The 18097-nt window shown below is 46.4% G+C and overlaps 1 protein-coding gene across 1 annotated transcript in view; it reads left to right on the top strand.

Annotated features, from left to right (window-relative positions):
- STX2 (syntaxin 2) overlaps positions 1–18097 on the top strand; it is a 43134-nt gene that overhangs the window by 23016 nt on the left and 2021 nt on the right. The window contains exons 4-10 of the mRNA XM_006874080.1: positions 3775–3874; positions 5713–5787; positions 13102–13175; positions 13920–14028; positions 15952–16025; positions 16119–16256; positions 17454–17564. Coding sequence (XP_006874142.1) covers positions 3775–3874; positions 5713–5787; positions 13102–13175; positions 13920–14028; positions 15952–16025; positions 16119–16256; positions 17454–17564 — 681 coding nt within the window. The remainder of the gene's footprint in view (positions 1–3774; positions 3875–5712; positions 5788–13101; positions 13176–13919; positions 14029–15951; positions 16026–16118; positions 16257–17453; positions 17565–18097) is intronic.

Raw genomic sequence — 18097 nt, 5'->3', positions numbered from 1 at the left:
CCCTGTGCTGAGAACCTCCTAGACCCAGGGGAAGATGTTGAAAAGCCCCTTCCCCCAGCTGACAAGAAAGCCTCTCCTTCCCCCAGCTGACAAGAAAGCCTCTCCTTCCCCCAGCTGACAAGAAAGCCTCCTCTTAGAACTGGTGCTCTGAATTTGTGCTTCCAGCCACTGAAACAGAGAGTATCAATGTGTTGATTAAAGCCACCCAGTTGTGATACCTTGTTTACAATAGTAGTAAACAGCTGGCCGCTCATTAGCCTGGCTGGTGCTTAGGTGAGGATCTGACCTTGAACCTGGTGTGTTCTCTCGGACTTCACTGGAAACCTTCCCCCCCTCCCCAGGCTGCCCATCGCTTGCAGTATGTTCACAGTCTTATGTTTGATGACATTTTACATAATTTCTCCTTTTTTGAGGTTGAGATACAGAACAGAAACTGAACAAATAAAAGTATCTACATAATGTATTTTCAATGATGAAAACTTTGTTTTCAGGCTTGGTTTTGTTTACGGTGAGTCTAAAGGATAATAGTTTCAGTGCTTAGATTTGGACGGAGAGTCCAGTTGGGTCTGTTAGTATATGGATTTAAACATTCGTAATATGTTAGCAGAAATAGATGAAATGATATCAGTTTTCCAGATCTCAACCAGGATTTATTGAGTACTTAGTGTCAGTCTTGTTACCATATTGAAAATATTTATCACAGTGGAAAAATCATGAGATTAAATTGTTCAGTTCAAGAATTTAATCAATACAAGAGCTAAATACTGGATTTTCTGATTGTACTACTTGGAAATGAGACATTTTTAAATTGTCTCCTCACTGTTTTTATGCACTGTGCCATCTTTACCTGGATGCTTAGTTCTTCTGTACCCATTTTTTATATATATAAAGATACATTTCTTGTTTTAAAGATCTCCTAGCATTAATTGTTGTTATATTTAATACAACATTTATGTACGGTAATTTCCTGAAGGACATTGAACTGAGGTCTTTGCTGATCTAGTACTAACGCATCTTTGCTGTTGGTATGTACGGAGCACTCAGGGCGCAGACGGTTCGGTGCTCAGCTGCTAACCACAAGGTTGGAGGTCTGAACTCAGACAGTGGCTCCAGAGTAGAAAGACTTGGCATTTGTGCCCATAAAGACGACAGCCAAGAAAACCCAACGGAGCAACTCTGCCCGGTCCCATGGGATCGTTATGAGGTGGGATCACCTTGACTTGACGACCCCCAATGACAACATTGGAGTTCAGGGGCTACATAGGAAAGCAGACCACTTGTGTTAGGAAGGTTGGAGCGTGATTGAATCCATTTGAACCGTAGCATAAGGTCAGGTTTCCATTTGTTAAAAATTGAATTGACTTTACAGTCGGTTGCTATGGAGTGACTTCTTGGACAAAGGGAGAAGCAATGGAGGTTTGCTGACACAACTCATTTCTAGACAGTGACCTTTAGACCTGAAGTGTGCCTTCGAATGTGCGCAAGCCCACGGGTCTAGGAGGTTGCCTTTTTGTGAAGATGATCATAATGAAAAGAGGAGAGCCTGTGTCGTGGAGATCACAGGCGCAGGCAGGGGCTGGCACCATTGTCACATTGGGGCATCCCTGCCGGGCTGAGCTGGTGGGGCTTTTGCTGCCAGAGCCCCTCAAACATGACCTCGTCTTTTGTCCTGCTTTTTTTTGATATACGTGCACCAGGGAATTTGCTTTGGACATGGTCACTTAAAGATGGCAGATGGAAATGACCATCTGCATCCTTAATGCTGAATGTCTCATTACTTGGGTGTAAGCCTTCATTGTAAAATGGCAAAGGTTTAGAAAAGACCCAGGGCTTGTTTTTAAGGTGCTCTGTTGACAGGATGCTCACATGACATGTAACAGGTGAGGGAGGTTGTGATCCCGCAGACTGAACAGTACGGAGTGCCTCTTCACTGTTGTGGAAACAGCAGACGTTCCCGGGAGACTCTGCCATGCTGTGGGCTTCACGAAACATCTTAGGAGCTCTGACCGGGGCTCCCCAGGACTGAGGCCCTTCCAAGGGTTCCGTCTGGTCAGAACTACAGTCCAGTCTTGACCAACACGGGTTTGAGCTGTGTGTGCATTTTCAGTGGATGCTCGATGTAATAACCGTGGAAAAAGCAATCTGCATATAAGTGGGCCCACGTACTTCCAACCTGAGCTGCTCAAAGGCCGACGGTGTGTCCTGTTTCATGCTCATCCTCTTATGAACGTATGGTGGAGGGTGTGGCCGGGCCCCACATTAGACACAGAAGTAGATAGGAAACTTTGACTGTCATCTGTCCAGGAGGACGTTCCATTTTCAGATTTGTAGAAAACGGTCTCTGTGTTTACTAGTTTATTTCTGTTTTGGAAAAAGAATAATTTTTCCTGAAAGCATTTATGGTGCTGTGTCCTCTTTCCGCTATAACAAACGATGGGAAACGTGGTGGCGTGTGAGGTCACACACAGCTCTGGGGGTCAGAAGTCTGACACGGGTCTCAGTGGCCGAATCTAGGTGTCTATAGGGCTGCTTCCTTCTAGAGGCACCATACTTTACGGGGCCGCCCACACTGCTAGGCACGAGGCCCCTTCTTCCATCTTCAGAGCCAGTGGTAACGTCTTGCTTCGTGTGGCCAGTTGCCTCCATGTTTCCCCAGGCCTCCCTCCCCACTTCTCCTGCCTTGTCTATGGTCGCTTGTGGCCCACCTGGGTAATTGAAGATCCTCTCTATCTCAAGATCTGTAATTGGATCATACTGCAAAGTTCCTTTGGCATCCAAGGTACCAATCACAGGTCCAGGGAATTAGGAAGCAGATGTAGTTGGGGGCCATTTTAAAGTGACCATAAGCTTTCTAAGGAGAGAACACAATGAACCTGGCAAATCTTGCCAATGTGTAATTACGCTTTGAAGCAAACCTTGGCTACTTGAGACTCTCACTGGTCAGAGATAGCGAATGTGGACACTTGACCCTGTGGGCCTCTCTCATGGAAATACTACTGTCAACATGCTCACAAATCCCTTGCAGTTGAGTTTATTCTGACTCATGGAGGCCCTGCAGGATAGAGGACCGCCCTGTTGTTAGCAGGCAGCACTGTAGCCGATGTGTGTGCCATGGCTATGGACACTGGACAGTATGACCTCGTAATAGTTTGTGCCTGGTTGGGTATTAATTGAAAACGTTTATGCAAGTTCAAAACTACCAGCTGTTCCCCGGGACCAAGACGAGGCTTTCTGCCCTGTAAAGATTTACAGCCTTGGAAACCCTGTATGGGGTCATTATGTGTCGGAACCGACTCCACGGCACATAGCCACCACCACCATGGCATAAATAGGTTGGGTTTGAAGGCACCTGGTGGCGCACTGGGTTAGGTGTTGAGCTGCTAAGTGAAAGTCCTGGGGTCAGATCCCTTAGCTGTGCTGTAGAGGACAGACATGGCTGTCTGCGCCCATAAAGATTGCGGCCTTGGAAACCCTCTGGGGCAGTTCTCCGCTGGTCTGTAAGGTCACTATGAGTTGGAATCAATGTGTCAGCAGTGGGTTTGCTGGTAGGCTTTACTGGTCAGATTGGTTGATGTTGCCTTAGTCACGAAAGTACGTAGTATAGGATGGTGCAAGTCTGTCTCTTCAGTGACGTCATTTCCGGTGTGAGGCAGGGCAGGACTGTGCATGTTCCTGTGATTTTCGTTTGCCTCCCTCCTGCCCCTTCCCTTTTGAGGCGATGAAGCACAATGTAGCAAGGTTGATTTCGCTGATGACCTTTTCTGGCTCTTCCAGGTTGAGGAGATCAGAAGCAGCATAGCTAAAATCGCTCAGTTTGTGGAAGAGGTCAAAAAGAACCATAGCATCATCCTCTCTGCACCAAACCCAGAAGGAAGTAAGTATTTGTCCAGAAACAGCAGTGTCTCTGTGTGTGTGTTTCTGCAACCCATCCTCTCCATCCTCAGTGCTGTGCGATTTACTGTGAAGCTTGTGAGTACACGGTACGAGAGCCATGCAGCCCTGGCATTCTGACTTGGCAGGGTGGACTGAGGCCGTGTGTCCAGCCAGGGAGCTTTGTGTCATGGCTGCAGCTCCACGGAACTGACAGGGCTACATGCTCAGGGGCCAGGTGACATGAGACGGGGTTAGAGAATGGGACTTGTTACAGCCAGTGGAGAGCTGAGGTCAAGACTCTGATACGGGTGTCTTCCTTCCCTGGTACTGCTACCGTAGAAATGAGTTCTCTCATGGATTAGGAGGCGCGGCGTCCGAATTCAGGGGCCAGCTCTAGGGAAGGCTCGCTCTTTGTTGGCTCTGGGGGGATGGTGCTTGCCTCTTTTTAACATCATTGGGCCTGGTGTTCCTTGCAGATCTCCATGTATCTTGGGAGCAGTTTTCCCCCGAGTCCAGCAGGTTCTTAGTGCAGGGACCCTGGGTGCAAATGGCATACTCTTCTTTCTTGATGATACTGAGGCCCCTCCATGTCTGCTCCCTTCTCTCTCCTTCTCGTGACGTAAGTGATGCAAGCCACGCCCAGGGAAACCCCCATTACCTGGGCTCAGGGCTGTTAACCTCAGTCAGGGATTACAGCCCACCCTAAGCTTTTTTCAGCTGATTGACTGATGGTACCGAATTGTGTCATGGGGGATCACATCTTCTCATAATGCCAGCCCACTGAGAATCACGGTCTAGCCAAGTTGACACATATTTTGGGGGCATGGTTCAATCCATGACAGTATGGAGTATGCAGAGCCGAACATCTATGGAACGTACCTTATAAGAGAAGGACATTAACTTAACCAGGTGCAGGGGCTTCTGGGTAAGGAAGTGTTTCCTTACTCTGGAAGAATAGAAGCTGCAGGCTTTCTGGAGATAATCCCAGTGAGACCAAGGTGGGGCACTGGCATCCTCTCCGTAGACTTAGTCTACTGGCTTGTGTCAAGGTAGATAGAAACCAAGGGAAGGAAAACCACGGACAAAAAGCTGAATTGTCCAGCCGCATGAATCTTTTGGTATGGGTTAGCTGGGTGAATGGTTCTGCCTTGTGGGTTCTGGACACAGGGTGAGTGTTCGTCTGTCTTGTGGGTTCTGGATGTAGGAGAAAGGTTTCTCTGTCTCCTGGGTTCTAGAGTGATCGGGCTCGAGGGAAGATACTGCTGCCTATAACAGTAGACAGCTCCTGGCAGTGTGTGAACACATGGTGTCTAGCTGTCCTTCTGTGGAATGAGTCAGGTCCTGTGGCCTGCTCCCTTAGGCACTGCCCTAATTTGCGGCACTGTCGATTCAACCAGAGGTCTTCTGCTCGCACCCGACCATGGAGATGCCATGTTCTGCGTCAGTCGGTATGCAGACACTGGGGCACATGGACTATGACCAATCTCCCACACACTCAGAGGGAGAGGTCCTGATGGTAGGAGCTCTGTTTTCCTGTCCCAACCTGGGCACTGGCTATGGTGTCTGTCCACTGTGCCCTTAGTGACACTGTGGGTGGATGGGAGGTGACCCCCACCCCCAACCAGCAGGATGCCCCTCCCTCATAGGTGAGCGGCATGGAGCGCACTCATCTCCGGAGGCCCCATTGACTTTGGGCCTCCCTGCAGAACCACTGGAGAAGCAAGAGAGGAAAACACATGTTTACCAAGCGGATTCCTGTCTCCTTTAACCTCGCTGCTCTGTGTGTGTTGGATGCCACTACTTACGCCTTATATTTATTTTTTGTTTTTGTTTCTAAAGAAATTAAAGAAGAGCTTGAGGATCTAAATAAAGAAATCAAGAAAACTGCTAATAAAATCCGAGCCAAGTTACAGTGTAAGTGTGAAGTCTGCGTTATGTTTCATTATTGCTGATGGGGGCAGGGCAAGCTCTTGTTTGTTCCGTTTTAACTTCATTCTTTGTTATTTTCCGCACTTCTGATTGTGACCGCTTTAAACCGGATGATTTATGTGTGCTTAGAACAGTAAGCCTGTATGTTATTCAGTTTTCAGGTTGATTGCTAATCCCTAAATTTGGGAGAAAAGCACTATTTTACTTACATTCAACAAGATAAAGCACTTGTTTATCAATTGCTAATCTCTTTATACTGTAGCATTTTCTTTTGACACATTGACTGCATTTTAGCTGTTTGAACCAGTGAAATAAGCTTTCCCATGGGTCACGAGTTTTTTCAGTGCGGGTTCCTTAAAACCTGAAGTACGATTCCATTCAGTTTGATGATGTTTGTTGTTCAGCTTTCGCAGTGAAGCGCTGGGATTTTACAGTTTTGATATCGTCGGAGAGCACACTGTGCTTTGTTTATACAAGAGTATGAAATCAGGAATGCCAGCCTCCGTTTATGGCAAAGGCCAAAGAGATGTAGAGGCCGAGAGAGTGCCCGGGTGCAGCGTCCACCCCTCCTTCTTCTGTGGATTAGTTTTCCAAAAAATGTAGTCACCATACTACAATTGGTGGTGGTGACGTGCCATGCAGTTGGTTCCGACCCATAGCAACTCTGTACAGGGTTTCCAAGGTTGTAAATGTTTATGGGAGCAGAAAGCCTCATTTTTCTCCTGTGGAACAGCTAGTGGTTTTGAACTGCTGACCTTGCAGTTCACAGCCCGATTTGTAACCACTACGCTACCAGAGCTCCTTTAAAAAGGTCATTGAAATTAATATTATTATTTTATTAGTAAGCATTGTGGCTAAGTGCTGTTGAGTCAGTTCCGACACATAGTGACCGTATATATAGGGTTTCCGAGGTGGTATGTGTGTGCAGGAGTGGGGATCCTCATAGGCATTCATGATGAACGATAGGTACCTGTTACCATCAAGTCAAATCTGACTCATTGTGACTCTGCAGGACAGACTGCACGTGCCCCACGGGGTTTCCAAGGGTGATCGAGTCTTTACAGAAGCTGACGGCCAACCGCTTTAAGAACCGTGGCTCCTGTAATGCCTAATTGATAATACAAGGGGTCTTCAAAAAGTTCATGGAAAATGCGTATTATGAAAAAACTATGCTTGAATTCCAAAATTTTTTGGTACCTAAATAAACTCGTATTGACATGGTTGCCATCTCCCTGAACAGGATCTAGTTTGCGCCAGTAAGAAAGATAAGATATTAGTTTGAAAAGAGCAACTATCAGAGCAGCATGAATTCTGTCAAAATTAAAACAAAAACAAACATCAAATTTTTGGTGAAGCTTGTGTGGAAGAAGGGTGAAATCATTGATGTTTCATGAAAAATTTATGGGGACATGCTGACAACCACATTGGTCTACTGGTGAGTGGAAGAGGGGAAAAGGCAGCAATGAAGAAATGGGCTGAGTTCAACCATGGTCCATAGACTCCCATTGATCTGGAGATGAGAGAGAGAAGAGGAAGGGCTGGTTGGTCCAAAGTGTGGTGAGACCTGGGGACACCTGAGCCCATGGACAATGACATAGCCACAGAGGGCTAAAGCTGAGAGTGAAGCACCCAGCTGATATTAAGTGAGGGGAGATGCACAAGAACACCCAAACTTGCAGACAGTACCCATTTGACCTAGCCTCGATGGCTCGATAATCAGAACTCGACTAGAGGAAGATAAAAACAAAACAATTTTTGAAAAAGGAAACAAGGGTAAATTGCTACAATCTGATGAACCTGACCTCTACTCATGGAGGTAGTAACTCTAAATACCAACAGAGAGGGAAGGAGTCTTCACATCAAGTATCAATCCTATCCTCTCTGTATTATACAGGGTAGACAGGGATGGGCAACTTAGACACTGGCTACCTAAAGTGAAGGGGTGATAAAGGCATGAAGTGACTGCCTTACAAGGCTTCAAGAGGGAGTTTAGTTTCAGAGTGTGGGGGAAAGAAAGAGTCCCCACTGAGTAGTTTTCATCTTGTCTAGATGGGTGTGGTAAAAAGAGAGGGGGATAAGATTCAACAGTGAGTAATTGTTATCATGACTAATTGCTACTGTCATAATGATAAAGGTAGAAGTTTTGTAACAAAAACGGGGGAGTAGTTAATTTTACAGTCCATAAGCAAACAGCCCTAGGACCATCAAGGGAGAAGAGCACAAGCAGAATGTGAGACCTCATCCAAGATGGAGGCAGAGATGGGAACATGGAGCGAGGGAGCAGCTGAGGACTCTAGATTCATGGGAAGAGAGGGACTGAGAGCTGGCAGCCAGGAGGCAGACTTGCAGAAGGTGCCCTTTGGTGGTGTAAATTATTATATATGCCTGAGTGTTCAAAAAAAAGAGCTAAAGCGAATTGAGAGAAATACTGTTATCTGATGGAACATGGAGCAGATTATAATCATTGTAATGAAACAAGGTGTATGATTTGTTGAATGTAAAAATGATGATCTCTGCCCTGTAAACTTTCACTCTATTCACAATAAAAACTTAAAAAAAATTAAAAAACAAAAATTTATGGGGACAAAATCCCAAAGAAATCAATAGTTTACCCATAGATATATTGTTAAGTGCCGTCGAGTTGGTTCTGACTCATATATAGGGTTTCTGAGGAGCAGCTGATGAGCTTGAACCAGCAATCTTGCAATTCAGATTGACCTTGCAGTGCAGCGCATTAACCCACAGCACCATACCTTGTTTTAAAAGGGTATGAGACAGTGGTAAGCATAAGCCTGCAGTGGCAGACCAGCTACCTTCGTTTGTGAAGAGACTGTTTTGTTTGGACCCTAACTGAAGAGGAATGAAGATTACCAGCAGACACAAGGGCCAACAGCGCAGTGATTCAGCCTGTAAATTCCCACTGAAAATGAAAGCTGAGCAGACTCTCCTCTCAATGATGCCCAAACTGCAGGGTCCACATCAGCGGCAGACAGGAGCAGGGCTGCCAATGGAAACTGTAAACAGGTGGGCTCAAGACCCTGAAACGCTTCTTGGAAGACTTGTAGCAGGAGATGAAACATGCCTCCACCAGTACGATTCCAAAGACAGAGCACAATCAGACCAACGGTTACCAGGAGGTGGACGTGGTACAGCCAGAGAAAACGCCGTCCAGTCAAGAGCAAGGGTCCTGGAGACAGCTTTTTGGGATGGTCAAGGTGTTGTGCTTGCTGCCTTTGCAGAGGGCCAAAGAATGCTGGCATGTGCTTTATGAACGTGTTTTAAGAGAGTTAGCCAAAGCTTTAGCTGAGAAATGTCCCAGAATGCTTCACCAGCGAGGCCTTCCCTGTTAGGACAGTGAGAGTTTCCAGGGAAATAAGGAGATGTCTGCCTTACTGCCCTGAGTTGCTTCCTCCTGACTTCTTTAGTTCTTAAGTGTAAAAACCTTTGAAAGGCATCCATTTTTCCTCAGTTCATAACGTAAAAATGAGTGTCTTGACATGGTCAAATTCCCAGGAGGTCCACTTCTTTAGGGACAGGCTCATGACTCACAAAGGTGTCTCAACTTGATGGAACCAATGTTGAGAGATACAGTTGATTCAAATTTTAATTCCATTTTTCCATGAACTTACAATATTTTCATTAATAGACAATCAGTTTGCATTTCCCTAGTGGTTTCATGAGCTTTTTTTAAAAAATACATTTGGGATGGGATCCAGAAAGGACCCACACACTGGTTGGTGGAGCTGCCTTTTAAGATTTTAAAATCAGACTCTCCCTCAGTCTTTCTTCCCTGCACTATGTTCTTTTGCTGAGGAAACCGCTCATTATTCCCACAGAGCTTTTGCCACTTGATGGATTGGTGTCTTTGATCAGAATCCACTGCCCTCCAAATTCCCTTCTCCAGCCTTGGTCAGACATGGCGATGAAGTGGGGATGGTGGTATGTGTGTTGCTGTGGTCACACAGACTGGTAGAGCGGGGGTTGGGGGTTGAGTGGTTGTTGAAATACAACATCTGGTGAAGTGGGGATGTGGTAAGACAGAGCATCTGGCGGAGCAGGGGGAACAGCTGGCAGGGTGGTTGTTGTTGTTAGGTGCCCTCGTGTTGGTACTGACCCACAGTGACCTCAGTGCACAGCAGAATGAAACACTGCCCGGTCCTGGGCCAACCTCACTACGGTTGCCACGTTTGAGTCCATTGATGCTGCCACTTGGCCAGTCCATCTGTCTGGGGGTCTTCCTCTTTTTCTTTGACCCTCCAGCTTACCAAACATGATATCTTTCTCCAGTGACTGGTCCTTCCTCACAATGTCTGAAGTTTGGCCATCTTGGCCTCTAAAGAGCACTCTGGCTGCACTTCTAGGGTGTGGTTAAGATAGAACATCTGGCAGAGCAGGGAGTGTGGTAACATAGAACATTTGAAGGGTACTGTGGTAAGCTAGAACATCTGGTGGGGCAGGGGGCAAGGTAAGATAGACCATCTGATAGAACGGGGCGTGGTAAGATAGGACATCTGTCAGCGTAGGGGCCTGGTGAGGTAGAACACCTGGTTCTGTTTGGTGGTCTTATCAGCAGTTGATGATCATCACAAGGTCCACTAGGCGTAGTAAACCGCGAGCCCCACGACTTCTGTAATTCCTTCTTTCTTTGAGCTGAAGTGGTCCCCTCATCACCTCTGTCACCCTGAGGCACAGACTGCTGGGAAGATGACACAGACACTGATCCTTTCCCATGTTCCAGTCACATGCTGTCTCCCCAGCACCCAGTAGAGATGACCATCGAGACACCTCCTGCTCCTCCTCTATCCCAGTATAATGTGACCTGCACGTTACCCTTGTCTCACTTGGGGCCCTGTAGGAGCCTGTGCCGGGTGACATCTGAGCCCTCTTGTCTCGGTCTCTGACGGTCTTTCAGCTCCCTGGCCAGACAAGATGGTTCTAGCTTATGTTGTACTTTTCCTGCCCAGACCTGTGACCAAGCATTTCTTCCAAGAGTTCGGTTCCTTTTCAGGTTGACTGGCTGTATGCATTGAGTTGGTTCCGACTCAGCAACCCTGTTCCGAGGCTATAAATCTTTGTGGAACCAGAAAGCCTCACGTTTCTCCCACGCCTGGTGGACTTATACAGCTGGCCTTGGGGTTGGCAGCCCACCACACCACCAGGGTTCCTTGCTCCCCTTTCCAGAGCATGGCCCTCTGAACCTCAGAGTCAGGAGCCTGAGGCGTGTGCGGCTGGCTGTGCACTCAGCAGTAGGACCATAGTTTCAAGGCTGTTTCAGTGGATAAAGTGAGGATTGTGTTTTTAAAAGACAAGTCATGGATTCCTATTGAGATTCCCAAGTCGAACTAAGAACTAATGATTTGGCTTCACCTGAAAGGATTCTACCTGTATCCCTCTGCAGCTGTGCCCCACACTCTGGCTGTCAGTGGTACCGCATAGCTGCCCATTTGCTTTGTTGCTCCTGTAAAGATTTACAGCCTCAGAACTGTTTACGGTCGCTGTGAGTCTCAGTCGACTTGATGGCATTGGGTTTAGAGTGCACACAAAGAGCCCTGGTGACACTACAGATTAGGCACCAGGCTGCCAACAGAAAAGTCAACAGTTCAAATCCACCAACTGCTCTGAGAAGGATGAGTCTGCCCCCATACAGCTTCACAGTCTCGGAAGCCAGATACAGGCTCGCTCTAAGTTAGAGTCCCCTCAGTGCCAGTGGGTTTGGTTTTTGCTTTGATATGAGAACACACACAGCAGAGTCGGAATACTGACGCCAGCACCCACCACAGGAAGAGCAGTTTGTCATTTTTGCCGTTGTGGTGGTTCTTTGTGTTTTATAGCTATAGCCCCCTTGAGATAGACAATCAGAAGGACGGAGTTTTACAGTCACTTTGCATAGATAGTCCTACCCCGTGTGACCATGCTGCCACCTTGACCCAGTGTATTTGTGCGTTTTAGGGATTGCTGTATTTTTTATTTTTCAAACTTTTTATGGTGAACTGGGTGAAGGTTTACAGAGGGATTGCTTTTGTAAACACTGAATGTGGCATGTTAGTTTTGCCAAATGTGTACATCGTCCTAAAGTCAAATGCATAAGAGAAGGTTAGAGAGTGCCAGCTTCTATGTCTCTCTGTCTCCAAGTGGTAACCATTTAAACGACGTTTATGGGCTGTTTTTCCATTGCTGTTCTTCTGTAGGTAGATATACCAATGAAAATACATCAAAAAGCTTTGCTACTAGGGTTCCAGTTCGTGCGCAGTTTTATTACAAACAAAATGTGTTTAAACATGTTTCTGGACAGCTGCAGACAAGCTCGCTCAGGAGTACCCTTCTCTTAGTCCTCTTAAGGGACCTTCAAAGCAGAGGACCAATCAAAACAGTGGTTTCTGAGGTGATCTGCTGACCCGCTTCAATTCAAGGCCGAGAGGTCAGCTCAGAATGCCATGGCAACTGTTTGGGGATTCCAAACGGGCCATTGTGATAAAATTTCTGAAAGGACACAGGACGATTCTGGGGGCTTATGGAGACGAAGTTCTAGGAAAATTGAAAACTGCTTTGGTGAGAAAAAGACCAGGAAAGTTGTGCTGAAGAATATTTTTTCATCACGACAATGTGTCCGTCATTCTTCAAGGACAGCAAGGACTGTCCTGGGAGAGTTCCATTGAAAGTTCTACCCCAGCCGCCCCACAACGCCGATCTTGCCCTTTCCAACTTCTTTTGTTCCTAAACCTGAAGCAGTCTTTCAGAGGAGTGTGATTTGAGTGCCTCGAAGATGTAAAGCTGCCGTTTGAGTGTGGAGTCAGTTGAAGAACCCAGGCTTAAAGAGCTGGAAGCATCACCTTCAGACCTAGGCAGAGGATATGTTGATAAACAATAGCTTCACATTTCACTGTGTTTGTTTAATAATGCTTCCTGTGACATTGTAGCAATCTGTTTGACTTATCCTCCTGTATACATACACAGAAGGAGTCCTGGTATCGTGGTGAGTTATGTGTTGGGCTGCTAACCGCAAGGTCAGCAGTTCAAGGCCACCAGGCGCTCCTTGGGAGAAAGATGAGTCTTAATGTTCCTGTAAAGATTTACCACCTTGGAAACCCTTTACAGGGTCATCGTGAGTCGGAACCGACTGTGGCACACCACTGCCACCATTCCTCTGGATAGATAGTGGATTATCTCAAAAGGTCACCTGATCGATCATTAACTTTATGAAGAGCTGTAGTTTGAAGAGAAGACAGAAAAGCAATGTAAGTTTTGGGCTGAAAAACTTGTTTTTAACTGAAAAGGTAACTCTTTTCTCTTTGTTTCTAGCTATTGAACAGAGTTTCGATCAGGATGACAGTGGCCACCGGACGTCCGTGGACCTTCGGATACGGCGGACCCAGGTCTGCTGAGCGCCCTGTAACCTGCAGTCCTTGTGTCTGAGGAGGCGTCTTGGACGCATACTGAGTCCATCTCTGCAGTCACGTGCATCTGCACTTCCTTAACACATTAGAAGAACACAATGTTTATAGACTGATGTTGTGGGTCCTCGAATGGTTTCCAACTCCTAGTGATGCGCTGTGACTTAGTGGGGCAGCCCCATAGGGAGCAGATGGCCAGGTCCCTGTAGACTGGTGTTATTTTTGTGTGCTGTCGAATGGTTTCCAACTCCTAGTGATGCCCTGTGACTTAGTGGGGCAGCCCCATAGGGAACAGATGGCCAGGTCCCTGTAGACTGCATCTCTTTATTAGGAAGAAAAAACCTGTGTTCAGCTCTCAGCAGAGCTGTACTCTGAAGAGCAGGAGTGATCCGAATCATTCCTGTGCCTAGGGCCTCCCGGGGTTTGGTTTATGGTGCAGCATGGTCCAAGGAAAGCCCGCCTTTACCTGACAGAGGGGCGGCCTGGTGTTGGCAGAGCCTGGAGCCACTGCTCCTGAGTCTTGGCTTTCTCAAGAACGGGGTGCGCAGTGATTGTGAGACTCAACTGAGCTGATGCTGAAAAAGTGGGTGGTGGTACAGGGCCGCTGCCGTTCTGCGTTGCCACATGAAGGAGCCGTGCGACAGTGTGGGCTTCTGAAACACAGTGGTCTTCCGGAGAAGACAGGACCGCCACGTACTCACTGTTCTGGTTTCTCTGTGTTGTTAGCACTCAGTGCTGTCTCGGAAGTTTGTGGAAGTCATGACAGAATTTAACGAGGCACAGACTCTGTTTCGGGAGCGGAGCAAAGGGCGCATCCAGCGTCAGCTGGAAATAAGTGAGTGAATGGAAACTTTCCCTGAGCTGAAAACAGACTTTTACTTTTTAAGGTCACCTCAAAGTATATTAACTTCAAAACCAGTAATTCCATTCTTGTGTTTACCAGTGTTATAAAATCTGAAGACCTCTCATGTCTTCCTACTCTGTGCTTGAACCCAACCTATTGTTTACTTAGGACTTTTAGCATATTCTAGGTGAGTGGACTTTAAATCTCTGGTAATCACTGTTACTCTTAGTGCGTTAGGCGCCCGATGGCTCCTGACTGAAAGATGGCAGGTCAGTAGTTGGAGCCCATCCACCAGCACTCTGAGGAGAGAGATGGGGCAGTCTGCTTCTGTAAAGATTTATCGTCCTGGAGAACCTATGAGACAGTTCCACCAGTCCTGTCGGGTTGCTGTGAGTTGGCATTGACTCCTGGCACTGGTTTTATTAGAGTTCTATTGGAATCCTGGTGTGGCATTGCAGGATAATGTGCTAGACTGCAAAATCAGTTTGAGTTGCAAGGTCGGTGGTTCAAACCTACTAGCTGCACCCTGGAAACCCTATACAGGGTTTAACAACAACCACATTCAATGTTGGAAAAATGTTTTGCCGTTACTCCTTCACATGTTTCCCCCTGTGTTCCCAATCCCCTCTTGCCCTGGGCTGGGAGAAAATTCCCCACAGGCCTCTACGATCTTGTGAGCAGGGTAGGGACTGGCCTGTTTGCTCTGGACGACCCTCCCCAGGCTGTTTCTGTAGTAGCATCTTCCTCTGGACCAAAAGGCAAAAGGCTTACATATCTGCACAAATGTGGAGGTCAGTCAGGCTTGCTGGATCCCCGCTTGGGGGTCTCAGCTGTGACTTGTCAGTGTGAAGGTCAGGCAAGTCCCAGGCCTTTCACAGTGCTCTCGCAGCCATGTTCTTCAGAGACCATCTTCCCGTGGTCATGCGGCTGCCTGAAGTGGCCCCACAGCCCATGGATGTGCTTCCAATTGTTTCAGAACTCTGTATGGTTGGGTCATGTGGTTGGTTTGTTTTTAACCTTTTGTTGTGCATCGGGTGCAGCTTTACAGAGCAGATCGGCTTTCTATTGGACAGCTCACACCCATTTCGGTGTGCTCATTGACTGCCATCCCACCAAGGAGCAGCGGCCTTCCCACTTCCTTGTGTTTCCGGCTTCTGTTCTTCCTTGTCTCCTGCCCCTTCCTGCTCTCTCACCTTTCTCCCTGGGCACATGCTGCCCTTTTCATCACATATGGTTGTCCGAAGAAATGTATCCTTCACCTGTGTCGATGTTCCCTTTATAAACCTGTTGTTTGATTGGAAGTTGGGCCATGGGGTTGCGTTCAGTTCCTGGCTTGAGGCGTAATTAAGAACCTACTCTTGGGTTTTTCCCAGGGTCTTTCTTATATATCTTCCATATCTATACTTAACTGAACTTTAGGATAGGAGTATAGTTGTAATTGTTTTAAACCCTTGTCTGATCTTTCTAACAGCTACGTGTATTCTCTGTCAGTTTGGATTGGTTGATTTTTCTCCTCCTTCGGGGTTAGTTTTTTTCTGATTCTTCTAGTGCCTGATAATTTTGGGATGCCAAACATTGTGAATTTTGTTTGGTGCTGGATATCTTTGTGTTTCTGTAAGTACTTTTGCTTCCGGTATGGAATGCAGTTCAATCAGTTGACCACAGTTTAATCCTTTGGGGTTTATGAAAACCCTATAAAGTTTTTCATGAGTATTTTCTGGTTCTTCCCGATTCTTACTCTTAGGTTGAATTTCCTCATCATTAATATTTACCTCAAAAAATGTGTTTGAAAGGATAGGGCAACATTGTTTGAAAATGTTAAGACCTCAATTAGACTTTCCTTGTGAATTTATGGTTGAAGAAATCCTCGTTTTAGAACATTGTGAATGGATGTTTCCCTGGTTCATCTTTCAGCTGGAAAGACCACCACTGACGATGAGCTGGAAGAGATGCTGGAAAGTGGGAACCCTTCCATTTTCACCTCAGATGTGAGTGCCGCACGTCGCTCTGTGGCTCATGTTTGCCTTTATCTTCCAAAGCAAATTAGCTTCATTCCTGTCTCTTATCTGTGCCTTCCAAAGATTATTTCCGATTCACAAATCACACGGCAAGCACTTAATGAAATTGAGTCCCGTCACAAAGATATCATGAAGTTGGAGACCAGTATCCGGGAGCTGCATGAAATGTTCATGGACATGGCTATGTTTGTTGAGACTCAGGTAACGATGCAAAGCCCAAGTCTGCCATGAGGGGCACGGGGGACATCTAATGGTTGACTCCAGTATACCTGGAAAGGTCATCGTTTTGGGTCCAGTCCCAAAACTCAAGAAACTTTGTTGCAATGTTCAGTGTGGAGGCAGACAGTGGACAGTAGGCGAGGGCGGTCTCTGCGTAACCCCAGCAGAGCATTGTTTATTGTGAGCAGCTTTAGCCTAGAATGTGTGCAAACATAGGTGCCATGAGTTTGCTAGATGAAACCAACAGCTCCAGGGGAGCAGGGGTGGAACAGCTCCTAATTTGGGGTGGCCCCCTTGCCATCTGTGATGTAAGAAATGGGCGAGTGTGGTGTGATGCCACCGCTTTCAGTTTTCAGGAAGTATTCTGAAGGCAGCCAGCTAGACGCTATGAACTTGAGACTGGGCTTGCCATATCTTAGACCGTCATTCTCACTGCTCCACACCAAATGCGTTCCTTCTGGCTCTGTCAGAGAACTCGCTGCATACTTGGCTTTGTTTCACGGTTCACTGTTAGAAGTACTAGGACTGTGTAATCCGCTTATCTCATTCAAAAGACATGTGTGTTTGTAACTTAGCAATAAGTTAACGTTTGTGAATAGACATGTCGGTTGTTCTTCACTCTTCAATGCTTTACTATTCACTGCTGCAGAGTATGTCTGCCGTGGACAGAAAACCAGGTAACATGTCTTCTCCCTAATGATTCACTGGGGTCATCTTCCTTCATATTTTTGCCTAGTAATGTAGTTAACTGAGTGCCGTACATAGCATCCTATGTTTAGTTTACTGATTCTTTAAAGAAAGAGCCACAGTCGTCACTTGTATACTACTGTATGTTTGTACAGACTAGTAAAAGATGAGCTTCCCTAGAGCGAGCTCCCTTCCTCTCACTGGGCTCATCTTTAAGAGGCTGTTTGCACAGTAAAGCATATCATCCCATCACCGCTGCCCGGCCCCCTCCGAGTTCCTTTGAAAAAGTTCCTTGGATTTTCAGTGCATGTTGGCACACTTACAGTGAGCCTCACCTTTCACCTCTCGGGAAGTGTGACAGTAAAGCTAATCAGCATCCGTTACATGCACTTCGTGTTTGTGTCAAAACTTCACTCATTTCCATGCTGCTTTTCAGGTACTCCAGCACAGCATTTGAAAACTTCTCCTAAGTTTGAAACTTTTTATTTCAAGGGTGAAATGATCAACAACATAGAAAAAAACGTCATGAATGCTGCAGACTATGTAGAACATGCTAAAGAAGAAACTAAAAAAGCCATTAAATATCAGAGCAAAGCAAGAAGGGTGAGTTTGTCTCTTGAGTGTGTAGGTCTGCTTTCACCTTGTAATGCATTAATGTCAGCCTGATGATAAAGTAGTCCACAAAATGAAAGCTTTCGTTTCAAGTCTGAATTTATCATTTTTACTGTACACTTTAGAAGTTAATTAGAAAAATTATGTTGACTCTCGGCCCTTTTGAGCTCTGAGTCATTAAACCCCCCACATTGTTACGTTCCTCTTTTAGGCTGGCTGAGTTTGTAAGGTCAGTTTGTGTCTCTTGTGCCAGTATTGGGAGGGAGGTATAAAACAGATAGAGTCCTGGTGTAGCGCTCTAGGATAAGCACCAGGTCACAAAGTCAGTGGTTCAAATCCACCACCCACTCCTCGGAAACCCTATACAGGGTCGCTGTAAGTTGGAGCTGATTCAGTGGCACTTAGCAACAACAACAATAACACCACAAAACTAACAGGATAGGAAATTCTCCTTCAAAATTGTTGGCTGCACAGGTATTGCATATACTACGAAGTAAGCCGTGATGATATAGACACTGAAGTAA

Source organism: Chrysochloris asiatica, unplaced genomic scaffold (genome assembly GCF_000296735.1).
Source record: "Chrysochloris asiatica unplaced genomic scaffold, ChrAsi1.0 scaffold00261, whole genome shotgun sequence".
In the NCBI taxonomy this organism is placed as follows: Eukaryota; Metazoa; Chordata; class Mammalia; order Afrosoricida; family Chrysochloridae; genus Chrysochloris; species Chrysochloris asiatica.
The sequence above is the reverse complement of the archived record's forward strand: the minus strand, read 5'-3'. Positions and strand labels throughout refer to the sequence as shown.